The 26,451-nt window shown below is 46.0% G+C and overlaps 1 protein-coding gene across 7 annotated transcripts in view; it reads right to left on the bottom strand.

Annotated features, from left to right (window-relative positions):
• The window catches only part of anks1b (ankyrin repeat and sterile alpha motif domain containing 1B), a 187,064-nt gene that overhangs the window by 22,589 nt on the left and 138,024 nt on the right, over positions 1–26,451 (bottom strand). For 6 of the 7 annotated variants that reach the window (XM_053641558.1, XM_053641559.1, XM_053641560.1 and 3 more), the window contains 4 exons: positions 22,065–22,163; positions 19,981–20,133; positions 5,205–5,312; positions 117–302 (listed from right to left, as the gene is read on the bottom strand). In XM_053641558.1, the coding sequence (XP_053497533.1) occupies positions 117–302; positions 5,205–5,312; positions 19,981–20,133; positions 22,065–22,163 (546 nt within the window). The remainder of the gene's footprint in view (positions 1–116; positions 303–5,204; positions 5,313–19,980; positions 20,134–22,064; positions 22,164–26,451) is intronic. The other variant, XM_053641565.1, reaches the window with a different exon arrangement.

The raw sequence follows: 26,451 nt of genomic DNA, 5'->3' as shown, positions 1-26,451 counted from the left end.
AAACGTCAGATCTACTTCACATACAGACTTGCACGTTCACACACTGTTAGAGGATATGAACACCGCTCGCCGTTGCTGCATTAAATCCCCGTTACGCGCTGCATTTACACACTCACCATACTGACTTGTGCCATCTGCCTCTCCAGTTTGGAGCGTGGAACATCCTCGAAGTAGTTGTCGTTGCGTCGGCGTCTGGCGTCTGCCTGCATGATGAGGTGCTGCACGTCGAGCGAGCCGGCGTTGGGATAAGCCTGACTTAGAGACGGAGAGAGCTGAGGAGGAGTGTGATTCCCGCTGGGCTCCTGCACAGAAACGTACGCGCCGGAGGTACCGGCGTTAGCCTGAGTATCGATAACCAGATCAAACACCAGTGACATTATCGGTCTAAAATGATTACTCTGAAGACGCCTACTGAAGCGACATGGGCGTATCACCGTACGTGCGATTCACACCCTTCTTTGACTGAAGATGTTTAAGTCTGCACGTGCAAGTAATTTATCCCGCTAAGCTTATTAACTGATACACCATCAGCACCAAAACGACACCCGGCAAGGCGTGGCCTCGGTGCTACGTCACCCTCATCAACAAATGAAATGAGTGAGTGAATATTTATAACGAATATACACCGGATACTTCGCAGGGGAAAATCCGCGGAGCCGTGCGCTCCCTTTAGGAAGCCGGAAAAGAGCCACACGATAGGATGGAAACATCGTGAACGCCAACACAGTGAAGGAGTGCATGGCTGGCACTGAACGTACAACCAGACCTTCCAAAATGTAGACGTGAGAGCGAAGGGGTTCGTTTTTTTTCTGTGCTCCATTTGTAGTGTGGAAGACGTCCAGCGTCTAAAGGATTTGTAAAGACACATTCCCAGAGCGCGCTCGCTCCGTCGCATATGTAATTAATGTCAGATTGAGGAATGGCCTAGCGCTTCTTTTTTTCCCCCCATGGATGAGAAAATTAAAGAGAAGTGTCCCTGAAGACTCAGTTAAGAGTCCTAGTACCAGATAGAGAGAGAGAGAGAGAGAGAAAGAGAGAGAAAGGAAGGAAGGGAGGGATGGAACGAGAGAGAGATGAAACGAGAGAGAGAGAGAAAGAGGGAGAAAGGGATGAAACGAGAGAGAGAAAGAGAGAGAAAGGGATGAAATGAGAGAGAGAGATGAAACGAGAGAGAGACAAAGAGAGATTAAAGGAAAGAGAGGGAGAGAAAGAGAGAGAAAGGGATGAAACGAGAGAGAGAGAGAGAGACAGGGATGAAACGAGAGAGAGACAGAGAGAGAGGTGAAATGAGAGAGAGATAGAGAGAAAGAGGGAGAAAGGGATGAAACGAGAGAGAGAGATGAAACGAGAAAGAGACAGAGAGAGAGTGATTAAACGAGAGAGAGAAAGAGAGAGAAAGAGATGAAACGAGAGAGAGACAGAGAGAGAAAGAAAGGAAGGGAGGGATAGAACAAGAGAGAGAGAGAAAGAGACAGAAAGGGATGAAACGAGAGAGAGAGAGAGAGAGAGGGAAGGATGAAATGAGAGAGAGAGAGAGGGAGGGATGAAATGAGAGAGAGAGAGAGGGAGGGATGAAACGAGAGAGAGAGAGAGGGAGGGATGAAACGAGAGAGAGAGAGAGGGAGGGATGAAACGAGAGAGAGAGAAAGAGAGGGAGGGATGAAACGAGAGAGAGAGAGAGAAAGGGATGAAACGAGAGAGAGAGAGAGAGAAAGGGATGAAACGAGAGAGAGAGAGAAAGAGAGAAAGGGATGAAACGAGAGAGAGAGAGAGAGAGAAAGAGAGAGAAAGGGATAAAACGAGAGAGAGAGAGAGAGGGAGGGATGAAACGAGAGAGAGAGAGAGAGAGAAAGGGATGAAACGAGAGAGAGAGAGAGAGGGAGGGATGAAACGAGAGAGAGAGAGAGGGAGGGATGAAACGAGAGAGAGAGAGGGAGGGATGAAACGAGAGAGAGAGAGAGAGAGAGAGAGAAAGGGATGAAACGAGAGAGAGAGAGAGAGAGAGAGAGAGAGAGAAAGAGAGGGAGGAGAGAGAGAGAGAGGAGAGAGAGAGAGAAAGGGATGAAACGAGAGAGAGAGAGAGAGAGAGAAAGAGATGAAACGAGAGAGAGACAGAGAGAGAAAGAAAGGAAGGGAGGGATAGAACGAGAGAGAGAGAGAGAAAGAGACAGAAAGGGATAAAACGAGAGAGAGAGAGAGAGAGAGAGAGAGAGAGAGAGAGATGGAAAGAGACCCTCTAGCTCTAACACTACTCCACAGACGGTTAGAAACAGCACCTGTGTGAGTGTGTTTTTTGGACTACATGAAAAACTCGGCAGTACAACAGCACAGTTTGTTTTGAACCTGCACTAACCACAGCACCAGCTCTAACTCCTACACCCCAGAGGGACAGACGCAGGAAGTGTGTTGGACTTTTATCGTCATAAATCGCTTCATGAGGACGCTGCACTTTTTAGTCTTAAACCAGCCAAAAGGCAGAAGAGAACCCACACCTCCTGAAACCCCAGCACTAACACTAACTTTAACCACGACACCACAGAGCTACACACACAACGAGTGTGTGTGTGTGTGTGTGTGTGTGTTTTCTGGACTTAATGAAACACTTCACAATAAAACAGCACAGTTTATTCTTAAATCAGATTAGAACCTGATTCATCAGGAGCCGCAGTAGCGGGACCCTCTAACCACCACACCACAGAAGGAACGGGTACAGGTGCATAATGCTGACAAGAAGAAACCTGGACCTGACGCTGATACGAGGAGCGTTAGATGCGGGTTAGTTTCTGCCTCACACCCCGCATCCACACATTCCTGGTCTGCACCCAAGGGTGTGTACTCTCCCACCTCTACTCCTCCTTCAAGTCTACCCTTACCTGACCTGCTACACCCACAACTAACCTGACCACCTACATACCGACGCCGAGACTAGACGCGCCTACACCACAACTAACTACATACCGACGCCGAGACTAGACGCGCCTACACCACAACTAACTACATACCGACCCCGAGACTAGACGCGCCTACACCACAACTAACTACATACCGACCCCGAGACTAGACACGCCTACACCACAACTAACTACATACCGACGCCGAGACTAGACGCGCCTACACCACAACTAACTACATACCGACCCCGAGACTAGACACGCCTACACCACAACTAACTACATACCGACCCCGAGACTAGACACGCCTACGCCACAACTAACTACATACCGACACCGAGACTAGACGCGCCTACACCACAACTAACTACATACCGACCCCGAGACTAGACACGTCTACGCCACAACTAACTACATACCGACACCGAGACTAGACACGCCTACACCACAACTAACTACATACCGACACCGAGACTAGACGCGCCTACACCACAACTAACTACATACCGACACCGAGACTAGACGCGCCTACACCACAACTAACTACATACCGACACCGAGACTAGACGCGCCTACACCACAACTAACTACATACCGACACCGAGACTAGACGCGCCTACACCACAACTAACTACATACCGACCCCGAGACTAGACACGCCTACACCACAACTAACTACATACCGACACCGAGACTAGACGCGCCTACACCACAACTAACTACATACCGACCCCGAGACTAGACACGCCTACACCACAACTAACTACATACCAACGCCAAGACTAGACGCGCCTACGCCACAACTAACTACATACCGACACCGAGACTAGACACGCCTACACCACAACTAACTGCATACCGACACCGAGACTAGATGCGCCTACACCACAACTAACTGCATACCGACACCGAGACTAGACGCGCCTACACCACAACTAACTGCATACCGACACCGAGACTAGACGCGCCTACACCACAACTAACTACATACCGACACCGAGACTAGACACGCCTACGCCACAACTAACTACATACCGACACCGAGACTAGACACGCCTACGCCACAACTAACTGCATACCGACACCGAGACTAGACGCGCCTACGCCACAACTAACTACATACCGACGCCGAGACTAGACGCGCCTACACCACAACTAACTACATACCGACCCCGAGACTAGACACGCCTACACCACAACTAACTACATACCGACACCGAGACTAGACACGCCTACACCACAACTAACTACATACCGACCCCGAGACTAGACACGCCTACACCACAACTAACTACATACCGACCCCGAGACTAGACACGCCTACACCACAACTAACTACATACCGACACCGAGACTAGACACGCCTACACCACAACTAACTACATACCAACACCGAGACTAGACACGCCTACGCCACAACTAACTACATACCGACACCGAGACTAGACGCGCCTACACCACAACTAACTACATACCGACCCCGAGACTAGACACGTCTACGCCACAACTAACTACATACCGACACCGAGACTAGACACGCCTACACCACAACTAACTACATACCGACACCGAGACTAGACCTGCCACACCCACTCATCTGCCCCCTCACACAACCCTCAATCCTCTTCCTCCACCTGTCCCCCAACCTACACTCACACACCACCTGCAACTTCCAGAGGAACACGCCCACACACAGTCTGCTCCTCCTCCACACCACACCTCTAAGCCCTCAATCCCTCAAACGCCAGCCGAGCACTCTGGTTGGGTTTTAATCCAAGCATCTTCTGCTCCACAGCGGTGCCGACTCAGCCCACTGATCCACAGAGTCCCACACACCACTCCCTCCATCACACCTCCATACAAACAACCACAACACAAGCATGAACTCTAACCCCAACACCACCGAGAGACAGAAACCCCACGTGTGTGTTGCACTTTTGTCATCATACATCACTTCATGAGGAGGCAGCAATTCTTAGTCATAAACCAGCCAAAAGGCAGAAGAGAAGCCACACCTTCTGGAACCCTGACACTGACACTGACTCTACATACACCTGTGTCTTCTCTCCCCTGGAGGTGTAGTGGTTAGAGTTTATGTTTTGATCTGTGCAGGCTCTGACCCTTCTTTTGGCAGGTTTAAGAATAAACTGTGCTGGTGTATTGTGAAGAGAGAGAGAGAGAGAGAGAGAGAGAGAGAGAGAGAGAGAGCGAGAGCATACATGCATACATGATTCTTACATTTCATGTCACAAAATAGTTTTTTCATCTTTTCTTTATTAGATGTATTGTGTCTACTCCATACGCCATACTGACCCTGAGGGAAATCGCTCGTGGGGGTTTCTGTGGCGTGTCGTCGTGTAGTCTGTCTCCAAGTGACGCGAGGATTCTTTTTCTGTGACCTATCAAGCCGATCTTAAGAACCTGAGGAGGAAAAAAAACAACAGGTCAAGTTACAGGTCAGGAGAGGAACGAGCCAAACACAGAGAGAAGAAAAAAAAACCCTTTATACTTGTTCTACACTGATGTACTGAGATTTATTTTCCTACTGAAATTATCTTGGACCACATCACACCCTATTCAGGCTGAACTACTGAACCTTCACCTGCGGAGATCCTAGATTTGAATCCAGCCTGAACTGAGCATGTCTGTAATCTGCTGAACACAGCGCCCCCCCTAGGTAACAGCAGTCCTGCTCCAACTGAAGGTAACGTAATAACTTGTTATTAAACGTCACACCTGTCATGTAGCGCTCACTCACACACACACACACACACACACACACACACACACACACACACACACGAGCTACGATATAATCAATCCAAGCCATGCGTAGACGTGTCCAACAAAATACACATCTATTACCTTGTCCAAATCAGCCAGTCAAATCCCTCATTAACTACGTCTCCTCTGGAACTGAACTTCAGACTGATTACAGCTTTATAAACGCACAGGATTTGACGTGTAGGCTACAGAAACATCAAAGTGTGTGCAAATGACAAAATATATACAGTATATAAATGTCTGACTCACATACATTAGCCGCCGGCTGTGAAAATCAATATTTATCGAACCGTACGTGAACCAGACCGACACGTGGTTCGATCAACATCCGGCTCTCTGATTCGGAGTCAGATATATTCATAACAACGAACAGCGCGACCGAATCGGCCGTTCTTTTCACGCGGGACCGACCGCGCGCCTCGTTTCAGAGACACGGGCTTTACGTGAGCATTCTAACGAGAGCGAGTGTTTACAGGAAGACTGTCAGCATGGCTCACACTTTAACTACGCTGGAATTAACTGGCCACGTTCATCCACCCTTGTCTGTGAGGACTGTGAGGAAACCCTGAAAAGCTTCTACGTAGACCGCAAGAACATAAAACCAAACGTTTTCCCTTTTCTGACCTGTCACACTCCGACAGAACACGTTTCGACTGTGAGAACCGTTAAACGTACAAAGTACCACCCAGGAACCTTTTTTCCGAACAGCGTACACTATATGGCAGGCCGAAAGTTTGTGGACACGTGACCATCACACCTAAATGTGGTGCTTTCCCTACAAACTAAAGGAAGTACACGACCCTCTAGGACGTGTCTTTGTGTGCCGTAGCGTTACGATCTCCTTCGCCGGAACTAATACCTCAGCTTTCTCTCGCTTTAATCAGGAGCATCTCATCATGCGTTAGAAATGGAAATAACCAACACTGCTGGGCCTTACTTACCACAAAGCGGTTTTTTTTCGTTTTGTTTGGTTTCTTTTGAGAAAACTGCAGTTATTACTCATTTGATTATTGAGGAACTGTTGTAGGATGATCAGACAGCTCCAAGCCAGCGCACTTGATCCCACTGAACTGAGTAATTTAGACTCGATAAATACTGACCGCTCAATATAAACTGTAAGACACAGAAAGCAATCGAATACTAGAAGTCAGTGCTCCAGCAGTGTGATGGCATGAACAATGCAGCAGTACTGAATCCTCCGGCGGTCAGCGACACTTCATAAACTGGTGCACGTCGTTACGCAGACCTCCGGATGTAACTACAGACTACTACGTGCTAATCAGAAAGTTGAGCGAGCCAGCGGAAACGCAAAACAAGCGTGCCGACGTGTATCGCGTACAACGTGCACACATTATTTCAGGAACGCATTTTAGCATCTCATTAAATGTGCTGGATCAGGTGCTATTTTATAATCTACACTTCATCGCCGTTGTACTCACTGACAAAGTTTAATCTAATCTCATTTAATGAAGCCATATATTCGCAATATACTACACTCCTATGAGATGGTTAAACATCCTGTTGCTCGACCTTCTTCTACTCATTTTTTTTCAAACCCGCGATTTTCTTACAGGTCTTAACGTCAAGTGATCGTCTAGAGCAGATTGGAGAAAAGGTGCGCAGGCTTTTCTCTTCTGCGGAGTAATTGCAGGGGTTTCGGATTTGAGACGATAATTGCATCTCAATAGATAGTGAGAGAGCGAAGAGGAGCAGATCTGATTAGAGAACGCGCTCCAGTGAACACCGGTGAGACCGACCGCGATCTTCAACTGTTTAGATACGCCAACCGACGAAGCAGATCACGAAAGCAAAACAAACGCATGGCAGATGCAGCATGCGTTATCAGTGCGAGGCGTACAGCGGGATGCCGAGTACGAGCGTCCTACATGCTCACGTTGTAGAGACACTGGGAGAATATTTGACATATACTTGAGCAGAAGATTATCTTCAATACTTTCATTTAAATATATATATATATTCTGATTTGTGGTGTTTAGTGGGATTGTGTGTGTGTTTAAGACTGGTTGGTGTCCCATACACATTCTACAGGGCCTTTAAGTATGGGATATTTATAGTCGAGAAAGGGTTAGATCAGGGGTGTCTACTCTGATCCGGAAAGGGCCGGTGTGGGTGCAGGTTTTCATTCCACCAGAACGTTCCGGATAAGACTGGACACTCCTGCTCTATATTAGAGGAATATTCGGGGTTCAGGCAGAACTAAGCAATGGGCGCAAAGCTCTCGGCTAGCTGAGGCCTGTCTGATCCGACACGCTGCCTGGTGGGACAAATATGAGAGCAGCTTTGTTTGTGCTCACTGCACCATTCGAGCACTGGACCTTTAACGACCTAGCAAACATGCAGTCCCTCTCTGTTTTTCTTCTTTATCTCTGTCCAACATTCTTTTCTTTCACGGAACACAATATCCTGCCGTCCCTCCATATCCCGATGACTGTTCTCCCGGCGCGTACCCCAGTACTCACTCCATCTTTCAGTTAGGGTTCAAAGACTCACGAGCAGCGTGATTGGCCCCAAGCTCCGGGGTTTATACCGCATGCTCGTGACACGTCATTTCTGACCTGACCTGCTTTTTCTTTCTTCTCCTTTCATAGCCCGGAGATCGAAAAAGATGTCCGAGACAAGAATATTAAACCGATTTCTAGACTTTCTTTTTAAACTTCAGCTTTACATTCGTTTTTGGCAGATAATTCAGCTTCTTTCTAGACATAAATGCTTAAAATGAGCAGGGTTATCCACCCGAACAACACTGTCTCAAGCTTGAAATGACCAAAGCCTTATCTAGAAGTAACTTTCCTAAGCGTACAGTATTATTTGGTTATATATGACAACACGCGAGATATTTTTACTTGCGAAGATGTCATGATTTGCCGCGCAGGCCACACAGAAATATCCTATTTGCATGAGATAATATTGACCCGATGGTAAAAGATGAATAAGAGTGTAATAAGGTCCCATAATAACGAGTGTGTATACGTACAGCTCTTAAACGTGATCTCGTCATTGCCTTAATTCATAAATCAGAGCCGGAGCGTTTTTACCGCCGATCGTTCATCGGCTGGTGATCGAACCGGGCTGCGTGCGCCGTCCTGACTCGGCTCCATCTCTAAACCCGTTTAAAATCAGTAATAATTCATCAGCTGCATTTATAACCAGCACATCCTGACCAGAGAGGAAGCGGAGTCAGGCAGTTACCTAGCAACTATACAGACAGATCTGTTGCTATGTGTAAGATTTACACAGGCCTCCAAAGCAAAGTAAAGCTGTGTACTGTACATGAGGGCTACGTTCCGAGCAAAGATTGAAGAGACGAGTTAAATCAGCGCTGCTGTGAGGCAGGACATGCAGGAGTGGGAGCTGTGTGCAGCCGGAAGACCGAAATAAGTCACGCAGGACAAGCGTCTGCGTTTTAAGGTTCAACGTTGCGCTTTTACAACGCAAAGATGGCCCTATATCGCATGCACAACACAACTGCACCGACTGCAGCTTCACAGATGAAGAAACGGGTTTCTAGATTGAATTCTTGCGTGAGCCAGCGCAGTAGGAATTTGTGATATCTAATGAATGTAAAAAAATAAAAATGCCTTGCAAGCAGCACGTGCATTCATAGGTTCAATCCTTCACTAGTCTGTAATCAAATGATACTCCCCTGTACAGGAAGCCGGTACGTCCCCTTTCCAGACACAACGGAGGAATGTTCCTTGGAAGGAATTCTCACCTCCCTGCGCTCTGGTGTTAATTGTGGTTTACAGATTTGAGCTTCTCTAGAGGCGGAAATCGTACTGATGACGTGCTAAGAAATGGAAAAGTCAGACAACCTGAGGAAACCAAGCTCCGTTCCATCACTCTATTGCAAAACCACTCAACGGTTAGTAAATTCTGTGGCAGAACGTGATTTTGTAGACTCTCTGCGGTCTTTAAAAACCCCAGGACACTTCTTGTAAACGAGTAGGGGTATAACCCCGGAGTCCGGGCGAAATTCCCCCGCCGGCCCCCGGATAACCCCGTCTCTGAACTGTCTACATCACTGTCTCCTCTCCACTAATAGCTGGCGTGTGGTGGGAGTTCTGGCGCAATATGGCTGCCGCGTTGATGCTACACACTAGTGGTGATTGAGGAGATTTCCACCGCACAACGTACAGCGCTTTGAGTGTCCAGAAAAGACACGCTATGTAAATAATAACAATAATAAATACAAACTTGAAGGGTGCCTTTATAACAAATTCATAAGCGTTGCTTAAAGAAATGTATAAATCGATGCTGGAAGGCTTAACGCCAAAAACACGCCAAATGATACTGGAGGTTTTATTTACTTTACTTTTTTTTTCTTTTCCAACAACCGCTGTTTCTCATTAATGTATTAATCCATTGGCTTGTTTTTAATATACCCAGAGGTACAGTTTGTAGGAATTGTGTCTGATACGGAACGGCGGGGTTGACACCACTTGACACCAGTGGAGTAATGAGAGCGCTGCCTGTTTTGTTCAGTGTGAAGAAGCACTGGAGTGCAATATGTATTATAATCTATAATCTCAACAACAGCTGGCGAGGTGAGTGTACGATGGGTTATATTACTGTGACTAACGATATTAATCATTAAAGAGAAGCGTGTGTTCTACAGACCCTACCATAACGGACACCTCATTTCGATTGTACAGTCGTGGATCCCCATCCAATCTTTCTTCCCCGCGATTAAAACAAGCACAAGTGATTTACCTCGACGTTCCGTATCAGACACCATCCCTGCGTATAGAGACCTGGCATGTCTGCTAACTTAACAAGCTGTGTCTGAAAACGGATCTATACTATATACTATACTCACGATATTATAATATGATCTTATAATCATATTATAAGACTAGTCTGCTCTTTGGAAAGGATGTAGTACGGTTCTGTATACCTGCGCGGATTATTGTAGAGGTATTCCACCGCCTCACTGCGTATTACAGACGTAAAACGAAAGGTGTAGAGTGTAGACCTGCGTCCAGCGGGAAGCCAACCATCCATTCTAATCCCATTCCAAAGAAATCGCCCCGCAGGCACTTCACCATCAGCATCGTTAACCACAAATGCTAATCTATTATTAGAAATCAATCACACAACACACTTGCTTCCACGTCACGTTAACGCAGTTCTCTCGGAATCGACGCGCTTATCATGTTTTGTAGGAAATAGAAAATAAATAAATAAATAAATAAATAAAAAAGACAGTACAACCGAACACGAGTGTCTTCGGTACAGTGTTGTCTTTCTTCACGCTGTCGAAGAAGCCATTCTCTCCTGGTACCCTTTGAGTGCGAGTCCACACTTTCCTCACTACAGACTTTCTCAGTTATTTTGACTTAATGAATAATTAACGGCAGTGGCGGTATACGTATGTAATAGAATCGTGCATTATAAGCTGTGCTGCGTGTCCTTATAATGTTATTAGTTATACCAGTTATACACTGTTATCTGTAATGCCTACTCTACGCCATGGTTTCCTCATCACATAGACCGTACGACAGCGCCCGAGCAGCGTTACCACATCACGTCAAACGATCGCCGGCGTCCAGCGCGGAAAAATGGCAGCAAGAAGAAAAACACGCATGAGACACGCCGCGCGGTTTTGTGCACGCGGGGCGTCGTCAGGCTGAAGGGGAATCGTAATGCTACAGCATGCCAAGACACTCCGTACAATTCAGAGTGCTTCCAGTTTTGTCGGACAGTTAGAGAAAGGCTCACATGTGGGTCAGGGGTGCGCATACTTTTGGCCATACTTTAAAAAAAAAAAAAAAAGGAATGAAGCTATTGAAGAAAACACTATTTCAGACATTTGACCTTGCTGTGACCTTGACCTTGTTGGGATCAGATCCTAACTCTGATCCGTTCATCTGATGATGATGATGATGATGATGATGATTCCATATGAATTGTAAGACTCGTCCGTGGCACTAACGACAGCGGCCTGGTCGGTCGCGGAGGCGTAAAAAACATACCGCGTAAAAACTTTTCTAATCTAATCTCCTGAGCGTCTGAGTCCCGAGAACACTGCAGAGAACCTCACTCGGCTGAATGCAGGTGGCATAGTGATGAGATGATTACAGCAGTGTGTACGTACTGCATCATTACCGCTGAGCTGTGTGTCCTGTGTACATAAACACACCACGCGCAGACTTCAACGCTGACACCGCCGGCCTGTGTCACCTGCACGTGACCAAGTGATCTCGGTGCAGGAGACACGAGGACGCGCACGCACACACACACACGCGCACACACACACACACACACACACACACATATGCACTTTGTGAGTGATTGAAAGTGTCTGGCGAAGACCAGATTAAATCTGGGGGGAGGAATTAAAGGCAGTGATCGGAGAAGTAAAGGTTACATAGAGCACCAACCAAAAATATACATGTGTGTGTGTGTGAGAGAGAGAGAGAGAGAGAGAGAGAGAGAGAGAGCGAGAGAGAGAGAGAGCGCGAGAGAGAAAGATAACTCACCTAGATTTATTGCAGTTGCAAATTTGCGTGACCGGAGACAGTAAGACCACGGGAGTCTGTTCACTACAGTACATGACAAAGTAGCTTTGTACACAGAGAATCTCTCTCTCTCTCACACACACACACACACACGCTCTCTCTCTCTCGCTCTCTCTCTCGTTCTCTCGTTTTCTTTCAGTAAAGATGGCAGTAATATTTCAGTGGGAAGATGACTCACGTACACGCGCTTGAAAGGATGCAGCGACGTAGAAATGCCTCGTTACTTACTCTCTCTCCTTCGCCTTCTCCTTCTACTCCGATTCACGGGGACCGTCTACCATCTATAGAAGTCTCCGTTTCAACATGTCTCGCTCTCTCAGTCAATCTCCTGTCCTCCCCGTCTCGCTAACGTTTTCGATCTTTCTTCCCTCCTATCCCATTTGCTCGCTCCCTCGCTCTCGGTCCGTCCGGCGCTCCACGTCCTCCCTCTGCCTGGTTACTATGGATACTCCCATCCAGAGAGGACGACTGTCTCTGCAGCCATGCAGCATTCAGCACTACAGCCCTTAATACTGTAAAGCTTTCCTCTTTCTGCTTTTCTCTCTCGCTCTCCCTCCCTCCCTCCCTCTCTCTGTGTGAGTATGTAGAAGCTTCACCGAGGTTAACCCCTTCAGCACCTCCGCTGCAGTTCAGTCCACGAGACCTCTAGCATCGATCTGCGATCTCAATCTCAATCTCTGCGCTACACGACACATCAACATGATCGGCCATTGTTCAAAACCGTGCTTGTTCCCTCTTTCCGTCTTTGTTTAATCTCTTTCTTCCTTTTTCTTTTCCCCCAACTTCTTCATATGTCAGGACAGAGGTTCGACACCACAAGAACAACAACCAAAAAGAAAAAAAAGCACATGAGGGTAACGTGAAAAGGCGAGACTGAGCATGACAGGAATACTTTGTGTGCTTTGTTTGCTGGGCGCGTGCGTGCATGTGCGTGCGTGTGTGTGTGTGTGTGTGTGTATCTCTCGCTCTATCTCTCTTTACGTATCGTTAAATAAATGGAAATGAAGACGCATTTGAGCTCCTCGGTGCTCGTGCTGCAGTCACCACTGTAGATTTATTACAACGTTAGTCGAGTTCTCCGATCTGATTGGTCAGAAGGTGTGCGTTCGTGCGCACGGCTCAGACAGTAGTTCCGGATGGAACACGAACGACGGGTTTATATTAGATTTCGATAGTAACAGAAACGGGGACTTGTACGACGGATGCGCCTCATAAACCGAGACTAACAATAAACAGAATTTTTTTTAAAAAAAAGGATAGGATGTTGAGAGAGAGAGAGAGAGAGAGAGAGGGAGGATGTTTAATCATGTCTACAACGTAAGCGATGACAAGAACTAACTTGCCTCTTGTACATTCCATAACATTAACTATAAAACCATTCACATGCAGCAGACGTGCCGACATGCACGTCGGGACTGTTGGGAAATCTCCGCGGCGTAAGGCGAACACCACGCTCCGGGACATGCGGTTAGACGACGTGGATCATTTTCGGACGCCGACGCGAGATATTTGTCATTTATATCGGCTGGACACGACATTTATATTGTACTGCAGGAATAATTATAGACGTGTATAGGCAGTGGACGCGTTCGCCGATTTCAAAGTGCGAAACATATGCAGAATATGTACGGTATACCGTACATGGCCACTGCTTGCGTTGATGCAGCAGGCTGATCAACCACCAACACACAAAGTTTTTTTCATAAATTTTGATACTGGAAAAAAAAAAAAACACACTTTTTCTTTCTGAGAATAATATACGTTGAGATCTGCGGATGTAAAATGTAAAAGTATTTTATTAGGCTATGTTCTAACCATGCCTCGGCTTGCACAGATCATTTCGGGTGAAGCTTCAAGACATCGGGGGAAAAAAAAAAAAAAAGGTCATGGAGAGTTACGCACCGTAGAGAAACGGACGTAAGCCTAATCAAAATGGCCGCCGTGCTCCTCCTCCGTCACAAGGATTGACCGGGTGATCGTTTCCCCGCCGATGAACTGCCGAGCAAAGCGACGGCTACGAGGCTCGAGTTTAACCCCCACGAGTGACTTTTTACACACGCGGAGGGATGCAGTATATACGGGCCGCTGCACGTGTTCATGCATAATTGTATAGTTCTTTACAATTTGTTTTTTTTTTTTACAGAAAGGTCATAATCGTAGCGGTAAGCGCGGCGTCTTTCGGTGGAGCCGGAACGAAACCCATCTCCTTCTTCACTTCAAAAACGAACCAACGCTAATACGACTATCGGGTAGCGCGTGTCCGAGCTTCGATCGCGTGAAGGGCTTTCCCAGGCAACCACACAAATGTATTCAGTGGCGGTGGAAAGACGGAGTAATTAAAGTGTCCGTGTGTGTGTGTGTGTGGGGTTGATCAGACTGCTGCATTAATACAGGCAAAGGCCATCTGCTTGAGCTGGAAGGAGAATCCACAATCTGTGTGTTGGGAGAGGTGATGAACACAGGAACACAACACAAAGGACATGAAAACTCATTACTGCACTGACACACACACACACATGCGCGTCACACACACACGCACGCACGTCTCTTTTGAGTCACGTACACTGCACGCAAGCGGTCCCTATGGTAACTACTGCTAGCTTTCAAACCAACAGGGTAATAATTATCAGGGGGGTGGGGGGGGGGGGTGGGGATTCAGGGGGAAGCGCTAAACTGTTATTACTGGCCTGATGACTTGTGATGATGACCGCCTACTATTAATACCCCGGCGAGGCCACTGTGTCTTCTCCGAACGCGTCGTTTTCCGCACTCACTAACATCAGTTTATATATTTCATTGCACACCGACACTTCAGCGCAGGATGAAATTTGCTGAACTCGAGACGTTCCGAGTGACGCACGCCGCGCCGAAAACCGCTGACCGTTGGAGCCGTTTAACGCGCGTAACGACGTGAATAAGTGCACAGGTGAGAACAGCGCTCGGACGCTTTTCGTTAGCAAGGCGTCACACACGAAACATCTCACGATGGGTAAAAGCAAAGCGCTCTCCCGAGACCTTCGCAACCTTATTGCTGCGGAACATATTGATGGAATCGGGTAAGAAAATGTTGACGCTGCATTTCTAGAAAGAAGCAAATCTGCCAATAGAATCAGTATTATTAAGTATAATTTTAAAAAAAACAACAGTGTGTATGACAAATCAATTTTACAATCGTACGTCTATAAAATCAACGGAAATGGCCTGGGTCGCTAAGGCAACCGCTGCTAAGTAGAGAACAAGACATATATAAGGGCTGTCCATGAACATCACCCGAGCATGAGCCTCGGTTTCCTCACACCAAACACTCTGGACTTAAAGCAGCTGGCTTTTACCTGTGAAGAAACTGTGTTTCACACCAACGACCACGTGTCGACATGCACGGCCTTAAACCCACTCCACCCAGTTCCACACCCGGTCGGGTCTGTGCGTCATCCCGAAAACGATTCCCCGCCCGAGTTGTAGATCGAGAACAGAACCCGAGTGTAATATAACCAGCTGCAAATATCTCAGAGAGTCAGACCTATCTGTGAGAGAACTTCAAATAAAACAAGAAGAAAGGCAAACGGATCCGGGCACACGTTCGTACAGGTAGCTACCTGAACCGCCGGGGGACAGATTTTAGGGCCGGGTGCGAAGGAGGACGTGAGGTGAGAGTGTATGAGTGCTATTTCATGTCATGTGACCGTCTAAACATCAGTCAGAGCAGGCCATCCAGTCAACACTCCCAAAGTCCACACCTATGGTTTTTTTTGTTTTTTTTTAAGGCATCAGGTATACAGATCAATTCATCTGATCTGTATCTGATCTGTATCTGATCTGTATCTGATCTGAATTCATCTAATTTTACCAAAGTAGAAATGTCTACCATAATTATGTCACAATTCTGTCGGTCCATTTTTTTTTCTCATTTACCGAAAGAAGAAGAAAACAAATTCAGAAAGTTGTTAGAACACCACATTCGGATACGCTATTTGGACAAATGTTTGTGCGCCCCTGACCGTCACACCCACATGTGCTTTCCACAAAGCTGGAAGTGTACAGGACGTCTTTGTGTGCTGTAGCTTTACAGTTCCTTTCGCTGGAACTAAGAGGCCCGAACCGGTTCCGTCTGTTGCACAAAGCCAGCTCCATGAAGACGTGGTGCGTGAAGGCTGGAAGAAGGTAGAAGATCTCGAGCGTCCTGCACACAGCCCCGACCTCAACCCCACTGAACACCTTTGGGATGAACCGGAACCGGAGTCTCCTCACATCAACATCAGCGCCCGACCTCGACCTCACTAACGCTCCACAGCCATGCCCCGAAATCTAGCGGAAAGCCTTCCCAGAAAGACGAGTTTAAAACGTCAGATTTCTGAAATTGATCGCGTCTGTACATCACAGGATCGTCTCCTGCTCGGCGTGAACCGCATGGAGGGAAGCCAAGAATAAAACACAGCAGATTCACAGGATAGAGCAATTCCATCATTTACACCAGACCAGCTGGAGCACGACACATGGTTTAGTGTGTGTGTGTGTGTGTGTGTGTGTGTGTGTGTGTGTTCTCTCATGCTTACAATTCCAGTAAAACTTTGGGGCTTTGTTTTCTCTGTACAGTTTTTATCATCGTACTTTTCACAGGCACATGCTGCGTACAAGAGATCGGACTTTTGAATGGAAATGCGTTAGCGCCATCTGGTGGACGGATTCTGCTTAACGACGTCTCGGACACGTCTACTCCTCGCTGGCCTTGACATCACGCTATCACACCCTTTACGGGACCGAGAATCACCTCCGATCTGTCTCCCGCAGTGGCACGGACTCACCAAAACCGGACAGATGAAGATTGGATTCAGACCAGGTGATGTTTCTCAAATTTCCATCTGTCCAGTTTGGGCGAGTCTCTGAGCGCCCAGTGTAGTCTCAGATTCCTGTTCTTGGCTAGCAGGAGAGGTTCTCAGTGTGGTGTAGACCTGATCAACAACATCAGACTCATTTATTCTACAAATCAGAATGAAAATATTCGGCAGAAATGTTGTTACTGATGAAACGACAGTGTTCGATGGAAATGGCGGAACAGGTAAAAAAAAAAAAAACAACAGTACGAATAGTACTGGACATCACTCGTCCGTTTTTCATCCACCCATCCATTTTCTGTACTGTTTATCCTACACAGGATCGCAGGAAGCGACCCCTATCCTACAGAACTCGGGGCACGAGGCGGGGGACTCCCAGGACACGGTGCCAACCCACTGCCGGGCACAATCGCACACGTACTCACACACTCCGGACAATTTAGACACACCAATCAGCCTACAGTGCATGTCTTTGGACTGGGGGAGGAAACCAGAGTACCCAGAAGCATAGGGAGGACATGCCAACTCTACACACACACACACACACACACACACACACCCACACACACAACCTGTACCACGTCAACTGAACGCGTGGTCTGCACTGAAAGGAATATACAGGCAACGTTTCATGTTACACTTCCTTTTTGCTTTGCATTATAAACTGAAGTGTGTGTGTGTGTGTGTGTGTGCAGAGGTTCTGCTATGAACACACTTCTTCATGCTCGAGTAATCACAGTTCTTTGAGGCTGAGCAAGAAATATGACATTAACATAATAATAGAATAATATTATAATAATAAATGATATATTAATACAATATTATCTCTACCCATTTATACACATCCACAACTTCTCTCTCTCTCTCTCTCTCTCTCTCTCACACACACACACCACACACACATATGCAGCTGTATCATCAGGAGAGTCTCATTAAACAGTCAGAACTCATAAAGCTGTGCGTAGGCTGAGATGAAAATGTGTATTAATTAACTTTGGGGCCTGACAGGGGGCAAAATCGAATACTGTGCACTCCTGGTCCTTTACTTACACCTACACACCTACACCGAGACAAACACATTCACACCCCGTACATAACTGCACATATTAGGGTCGTAATCCAATATAAACGCACCCTAAATGAACATGAAAACAGATACGGAAAAATAGGCAGAGCATTCGTAAAATAATAAATACATAATCCCACTCGTGTTGAAGGTTGCCAGGTTTCAGTAAAGCACCCACTCTGAACTGCGCAACAAGACTTGAATACTATGTTGGGTAAATGTTGGGGTGAAATTCGAGGTAGACGCTTTGTGCTTCTTTTCAGGGGAAACAAGTTAACAGCGGTGCACGTGTCTGATCTGCAGCGTATATCTGACCACGGAACATCTAAATAAATAAATCAATCAATAAAATAAAGTAAATCTGATCAGGTCTTATCGGACGGTTATGGCGGTCAACTGCAGCCTAAACAACGGTCTCTCGATTCAGGAAAGACGTCGTTCTTTTCAAACGTAGCTCTCTTGCTTACTTAAGACAGAAGATCGAAACCGTCCCAGAACGTTCCACAGGGCGTCTGGTCCAGGGCGTGAATGAAGTCATGTTCTGCTAGTCGCTATGAGTTGTTATCATTTGTAAACGAAAAACGTCTTCTTATTTTTTTATTTATTTATTTATTCTTTACGCGGTCTGGTTTTTCAGTGATTTTGCAAACAAACAAAAACAAACGAAAAAAAAAAAAACAACCCTTGACCACACCCACTTCTGATTTACGGTCAGATACTAAACAGACACATGCACATAATGGCAGCGCTTTACAGCCCTAGCACGTTCTGTACAGTAATATAAATGATGTTTTGTTGTCCTCTAGTGGCTGAATTTGTTCCCACAGCATCACTCAGTGAAGAACTCAGTGAACAGTGCATGACGGTTTTATATCATCTTCCTCAGCTTGCGCGTGACATCAGCGGCGTGCTCTAAAAGCACGTCAAGGGTAGAAGAAACGCACGACTGTATTCCTGTGGTCACCTGGACCATGAATATTCGCTCTTGTTCTCCTCTCTCTCTCTCTCTCTCTCTCGCGCTCATTCCCTTTTATCACACTCAGTGTGTGAATCAGATAACTGTCCCACCTACACACACTACTGTTCAGCTAGATCACACTAGACCGCTCTACCCATATCATCTAAACAACGTCAAACTACAACATACAAAATAAACCTAATCGTCTACAGTACCTTCTTATGAAGGGCTGATCCGAATACGGTTCCATCTACTCTCCAGTTTACGCGAGTGTTCCATGTGCACGAGCGCAAGAAAAAATGTGCGAAAGCGACAGCGATTTGAACACACAGCTATGCCAGCTGTAGAAAGGAAGGCGCGAGAAAGCAAAACCAGTGGCAGTGATGGTGAGATGTAACGTGGTGAACGTGAGAGGGATTTGCATATAATCGAGATGGCACTGGAATTGGACTGACAGCAACGCCAACAAAGAAAATAGCGGATCGGACATGTGAGAACAAACGACGAAGATTGGAACTGGATTCGAAAAAGAAATGGAACTGGAACGGTTTGTATACAGACACTTCGTTTGATTATACACGATACTTTTATATTTATTATATCATTCATGTTTGTGCGAAAGAGTTTAACGTGAAGAGCTTCAGTTATAAAAAAAATAATCATAAAAACGCTAGGTATTGGTATCGACTGATACCCGAGGTTTCTGTATATGTGTGTATATATATGTATATATATATATATATATATATATATATATAAAACTGAGGTAAAGTTGAGCACATTGTATGTCCTGGCTATAGTGTCAGAGTCCAAGGAAGTAAAATGGCTTGATGTGGTCGCTGATGATGGTGATTATATCAAGAACCAGGCTTCAAAAACAGGAAGTAAGAGCAGACATTTTGGGACTTACATTGATGAGCTCAATCTCCCAGATCTTCTTAACCAGTTCCATGGACGTGTAGCCGTTGATGAGGAACGACTTGGTGTAGTCTCCCAGCTCTAGTGACTCCAGCCATTCTGCCACTGAGGTGGGGTTATTGCCATCGTAGCCTATGGGCCGCACCTGACACACACACACACACACACACACACACACACACACACACACACACGGAGTCGTATCATTACAAAGCATAAACTCCAGCTCAGCTTCTCATCACTGGAGACTCTGGAGGTTCTGTTCACGCTCTCAGCAGAGAACACTGTGTGCTTTTAACAGCCCACGATTATTAGCATCTTCATTCACACCAGCTCTGGACTGCTGTCCAGCTTGTTAGTCTCTTCCTGACCTTGTGGATTCATAATATTTACACATACATCTTTTTCATTTCCCTTTTCATGAGAGTTCGGGATCACATAAGCGCATGCTGCTCGAGGACAACAGTTCTGTATCGCATCGGACGAAAAAACGCAGCACCGTAGCGTTCCCTCCATCCTGAAGACAACTCCCAGGTACAGTTTTACCTCTGACTGACCGTTACAAAGTTCTCACAGCCGAGACGAAACGTCTCCGGACAGGATTCTTTACCATGTTAAGGATTATACTTTTGTTTGTTTTTTTAAATACTGAACAGTTTTTTTTATTGTCAGGTTTAGGTATTGCTGCACATCCGCTGCACAAATCCTTGTGAATGAGGGTTACTATGGAAATAAATAACATACTAGAACAGGTGCATTAATGTAAACCTGTGATTTGAACTGCAGATGCAAACTGCTGTCAGTTCCTGACCAATCAGCATTGAGAATTCAACAATGCTGTGCTTCATAACCGTCACGGGCTGACTGAAAGAAGATTCAGATTCTGACGTGGAAGTACAGGCTACGTACAGACCACAGAGGCACAACTATGAAAGCAGGAAATAAATATGTGGGAAAACTTCCATTTGTCCCACCCGAGTGTTAATCACTTCACTCGCAGCGCAGCTGCAGAGCACAGGAGGTCAGTCTTTTTCCTCTTCTTTCAGAACAGGTGTTCCTAATAAAGTGACCGGTGAGTGTATCTACTGTATAAGCCTTGTTTTGTACCTACATTCAGAACTGTCACGTTATTAGGAACAGCTGCACACACTCATGCAGTTCATCTAACCAGCCCAGAAATAAAAAACACGGCGCATCCAGTTGAGCAGCGGAGAAAGACAAGAAGAGAGCGGGCCAGATTCGAACTGACAAGAAGACTACGGTAAATCAAATACGCACCGTGGCGAGCAGAAAAGCCTCTCGGAATGAATGTACAACACATCAAACATCGAGGCTGACGCACCACAGCAGCAGAAGACCACACTGGGTTTCCGATCGACATCGTGAGGCGTATTTTACGGTTAAGATGATTGTTTTCAGCCTACGGAATTGTACGCTGTGCGTTTAATATGCCCAGCTGAGCACCGTATTGGAGCTGAAGTGGCCACTGCGGGCTACCACGCCGCCATCTCGGACACTTCGTTCCAGAGTTCAACGTTCAGCCATACAGAGGAACGGTGGAAAAATCCTCTTATCTTGACTGGTTTAATTACAGTAAAACTTTCCAATATAGAAATGCAAATTAAAGAGAAACGCACAAGTGCCTGTAAAAGACATTCACGTGTAAAGATATCCAAAGTGCACGACTGAACGGACCTGTAGCGGTTTTATTCTGATGGCTACGGGGAAAAGGTCAGCGACATTTACATTTACATTCACGCCATCTGGCAGACGCGACTTACATTTATCTCATTTAAACATCTGAGCAGTTGATGGTTAAGGGCCTTGCTCAAGGGCCCAACAGTGGCAGCTTGGTGGTGCTGGGATTTGAACTCAAGGTCTTAACGGCTGAGCTCGCACTGCCGGCTAATCCTGTTCTGGGATAAATCTGGAATAAATCTCCCGCGTCACACTGACCTTCATGATTCCAGCTACTCATGGTGATACATGATGCGCGCCATGCTTAAATGTCACTGCTATTTGTTTAACAACGAGAGGCGTTATAGCCTCTGCGCGATCTCTGCCCGGTGTACTAACCCTGGGAAGTAGGCGGATGGCCTGCAGAAGGCGCTGCCTGTGTGCCGAGTTTAGAATCCCGATCTCCAGCAGGTCCTGGTCCTCCACCACATTGCTGCCCTGTAAGACAAAACCAAGCAGCACATCAATCACTTCTGATCAGATTACTAGTGAAACCTTCGCTAAGCTGACAAACCGAGGATGAATCGTAATAATAATAATAATAATAATAATAATAATAATAGTAGGTTATGAAGTAAAGTGCTAAAAGAGGCAGGTGTGTTTCCTCAATAAAATTGGCCAAAGAATCACCTACTATCACACAGAGAGGGGAAATTCGTCACGGTGTTTACATGCAAGCGTAAACATGGAGTCTGATTAGTCAGAGCTAGCCAAAAACGGTACTGATCTCAGTAAAAAGGAAGAACCAGACCCGGTCCAGTAAAAGGTGGGCTTTTTGCCAGGTAGAAGCGGTTCTGTATGGTGACCTGCCATCACATCCACCTGACTTCTCTCTCTCTCTCCCTCTCTCTCTTATATTTTCTATAAGTTTATGAGGCTTGTGCATTTGCCCTAAGTTTGCATTTGCTCCCTCCTATCCAAACACACACACCCACACACCCACACACCCACACACACCCACACACACTGCTTTGTGTTTTCTACCTTTAAAATAAAAGCACGGCTGAGCGGAGTAATGGAATATCGTTTGTCCAGAGTCCAGAGTCCGGGAGCCAAGAGAGCAAAATTGGCCATGATCTCTGGGTGGGAGGGGCATACAGTCATGTGGAAAAAAAAAGTACACCCCATGGAAATTGTTGTTTTTTTTTTTTGTTTTTTTTTTTTTTTTTTACATATTTGGACGAGCAAACCTTTCAGCGTCTTAGACCCAGTGCCTATTAATGACGTTGAAATACTTGAACAAAACCACAAGGAAAATGAGCTTTTTCAATCATTTATTCAACAGAAATATCAATAGATGTGATATTGTTCTGTGGATAAAGTAAGTACACCCTTGGCCTCAGAAGCTAGTATTGCCCCCTTTAGCAGAAATAACTTCATGTAGGAGTTTTGCATAATTGTCCTCCAGGACAACTGCTGGAATTTGTGACCACTCTTCCATGCAATATTCTTTCAGCTGCAAGATGTTTGAGGGTTTTCTTGCATGTTCTGCCTGTTTCACATCCCCGCACGACATTTCAATGGGATTCAAATCCGGGCTTTGACTCGGCCGTTCCATAACCCTCCATTTCTTCTTTTTGATCCGTTCCTTGGTGGATTTGCTCGTGTGCTTAGGATCATCATCCTGTTGAAAGGCCCACTTTCAGTTCATCTTCAACTTTTAGACTGATGGCCCCACATTATCTTCAAGCACTCTTTGATATGATGCAGAATTCATAGTTGAATCGATGAATGCACGCTGTCCAGACCCTGAGGCAGAGAAGCAACCCCAAACCATAACATTTCCACCACCGTGCTTCACAGTGGGTATGAGGTGCTTCTCCTGAAAAGCTGTCTTTGGTCTGCGCCAAACATGTCTGCTGTTACTGTGACCAAACACCTCTATCTTTGATTCGTCTGTCCAGAGCACATTATTCCAAAAGACCTGGTCTTTGCCTGTATGCTCATTGGAAAACTGTAGTCCTGCAAAGGCTTTTTATTGACACGCCTCCCACGCAGGTCAAATCTGTGCACTCTCTGTCTGATTGTAGAAGCATGCACTTTCACACCAACAGTTGCAAGACTTACTAGCAGATCCTGTGATGAAATTTTTTGGTTCTTGACAACTTCTTTTTGCATCAGACGGTCTGATCTTGGGCTGAATTTGCTGGGACGGCCGGTCCTGGTCTAATTAGCAGCCGTTTGAAATCTGTGCCATTTGTAGATGATTTTCCTTACAGTGGAACGATGTGTTTCAAATAATTTAACATCTTTTTAAATCCCTTTCCAGACTCATAGACATCCACAACCTTTTTTCTGAAGGCCTTTAGAAAACTCTTTAGAGCTTGGCATGATGTCACCACACACCTCAATAACAAAGGGAACACCAGACACTAGATATGAGAGGGATATAAATAAGACCGGTTCCACCTGCACTCTCTAAGCAGGTTCTAATCACTGGTGGTTAAGGCTCTGGATTGCTGTTCAGAAGGTCAGGGGTTCAAACCCCAGTGCAGCCAAGCTGCCACTGTTGGGTCCTTGAGCAAGGCCCTTAACCCTCTCTGCTCCAGGGGGCGCTGTATCATGTCTGACCCTGACATGCAGGTGTATGCGAAGAAAAGAATTTCACTGTAATGTATACGTGATCAATAAAGACTCATTATCATTAAACGTAAGAGTGTACTTACTTTTCCAATGTGACTGATCTGTTTTTTTGTTTATTTAGATTGTAAAGATTACTACAAAATGTCATTTGATCAAGTGTATCAACTTTATTAATAGACACTGTTTCAAAGAGGATCGAATATTTACTTTTACAAATATGTTCCAAAAAAACATTTTTTAAACAATTTCCATGGGGTGTACTTATTTTTTCACACGACTGTATTTGCTACTACCACGGAGCGTGCATGGCAAGGTGTGCACGCTTACGCACACACACACACACTAGTATCAATCTATTGCCTCATGTGGAGCGTCACCTTTAATGACCTTTGCTTAAGCCTTATCAGACCAATCAGCTGGACACCCGACAGAGATCTGAGTGCATTAAACATAAATGCACTTACGCTCTAGTGTTCACACACACACACACACACACACACACACACACACACACACAAATCAGGAAAAACACAATACGAACAGTGGACAGACTGTGTGGTGCATTATGGATGGTTAAATCACTGATTAAAGCTCTGAGCACAGAACATCTGCTCCAGTCACCATAATGAAACACCAGACCACAGCAGCGGCACACAGGCTCACCGGGAGCGTCCACAGACACCGTCTGACCCATAACCCTGCTGTGTTCTGTGTAAACATTCCCAATTCTTCATCTGATCACAGCCATCATTCATCAGCCGTATCCCCCTCCATCCCCTATCATCTCCTCACACGTGTTCAGAGCCGTAGCTCACGTTAAGTGCTAGATATTCCAGACAGCAGCTCATATGTTCCTGCTTGTAAAGTGTTACATCTGTGTTACAGCATGTGTGTGACATCAACTTCATCGTCTCATAAAGAGCTGTGGAATAACACCACCGCACTCTTTTATTCGCCCGCAGTACATTAGTTACCCCGGACAAGCAGGCTGGCGAGTAACCATGGCAATAAGTACCGTGATGCACCACATGAAAGAGTGTTCTATTCAAAAATAGACCTGATGGAAATAGCATTATCGGAACAGGACAATCAGACCCTCCTCTCAACAATACATAAGAATATGCAGGCTGAGTGGTCAGACGATTCAGGAATCGAACTGCACGTGTCAAACTCGTACACGCTTTTCTCGAGTCGTTACATAACACGGTGAGTGGACCTTCTCCGCTTCTTGGAGTTTACGTGACTGAGGTTTTCGCTGGAACAGAAGAAAGGTTCATTTGGACGCGAGTGTGAATGGAAGGAAATGAAAACCCCAGTGCTGCTGAACATCCACCCTTCTCTCCGAAGCCTTTTTATTTTTTATTTTCATGAGGATCTGTCCGTCTCTCTCTCTCTCTCTCTCTCTCTCTTTATTAACGGATATGTTCTAAAACGCTACACGTTCTAGAGTAGTGGGCGCTACAGAGACTGGGATCTCTGCTCATCAGAGACTAGGAGACGCTGCGGCAAAGTAGCGGCACGATATGAATCATATCTGAAAGTATTTCATAGGGGTTTGGTTTATTAGATATTTACACCAAATGGAGGCAGGAACTAGACGACAGGTGAGGCAGGGAAATGAGAGAGACAGACAGAGTCTTCTCTAAGCTTCTTTCAGATACCCCAGTCATCTGGAGTTAGCAGATAGTGTAGTCTTACATAATAATGAGCTCCTGGCAAAGCAGTGTGTGTGCTGCGTGTGTGTGTGTGAATGTAGAACCCTCAAGTAGCCCAAGCCTTCATTATTGTTCAGAATGCGCGATTATTACGAAGCAGGCAGACGGACTCAAGAGCAGGTTTTCGATTTGAATAAAAACAGACATTTCTTATAGTGACGAACTAGACGAGACGGACCCGCCTAGGCTAACCTGGTGAAAACGCTCCTCCAGACAGAAAGATAAAGTCTCAGGCTTGTCACAGACTCAATGCCGGAGCATGATTTTAGTGTCCATTCATTTTCCGTAGCGCTGATCCTACACAGGCTCGTGGGGAGCCTGGAGCCTATCCCAGGGGACTCGGTGCACGAGGCAGGGGACACCCTGGATGTGGTGCCAACCCACCGCAGGACACTATCACACACACATTCACACGCTACAGACAATTT

The sequence above is a fragment of the Ictalurus furcatus genome, chromosome 14, assembly GCF_023375685.1.
Source record: "Ictalurus furcatus strain D&B chromosome 14, Billie_1.0, whole genome shotgun sequence".
NCBI lineage: Eukaryota > Metazoa > Chordata > Actinopteri > Siluriformes > Ictaluridae > Ictalurus > Ictalurus furcatus.
Note: the sequence above shows the minus strand (reverse complement) of the source record. Positions and strands in the feature narration are given on the sequence as shown.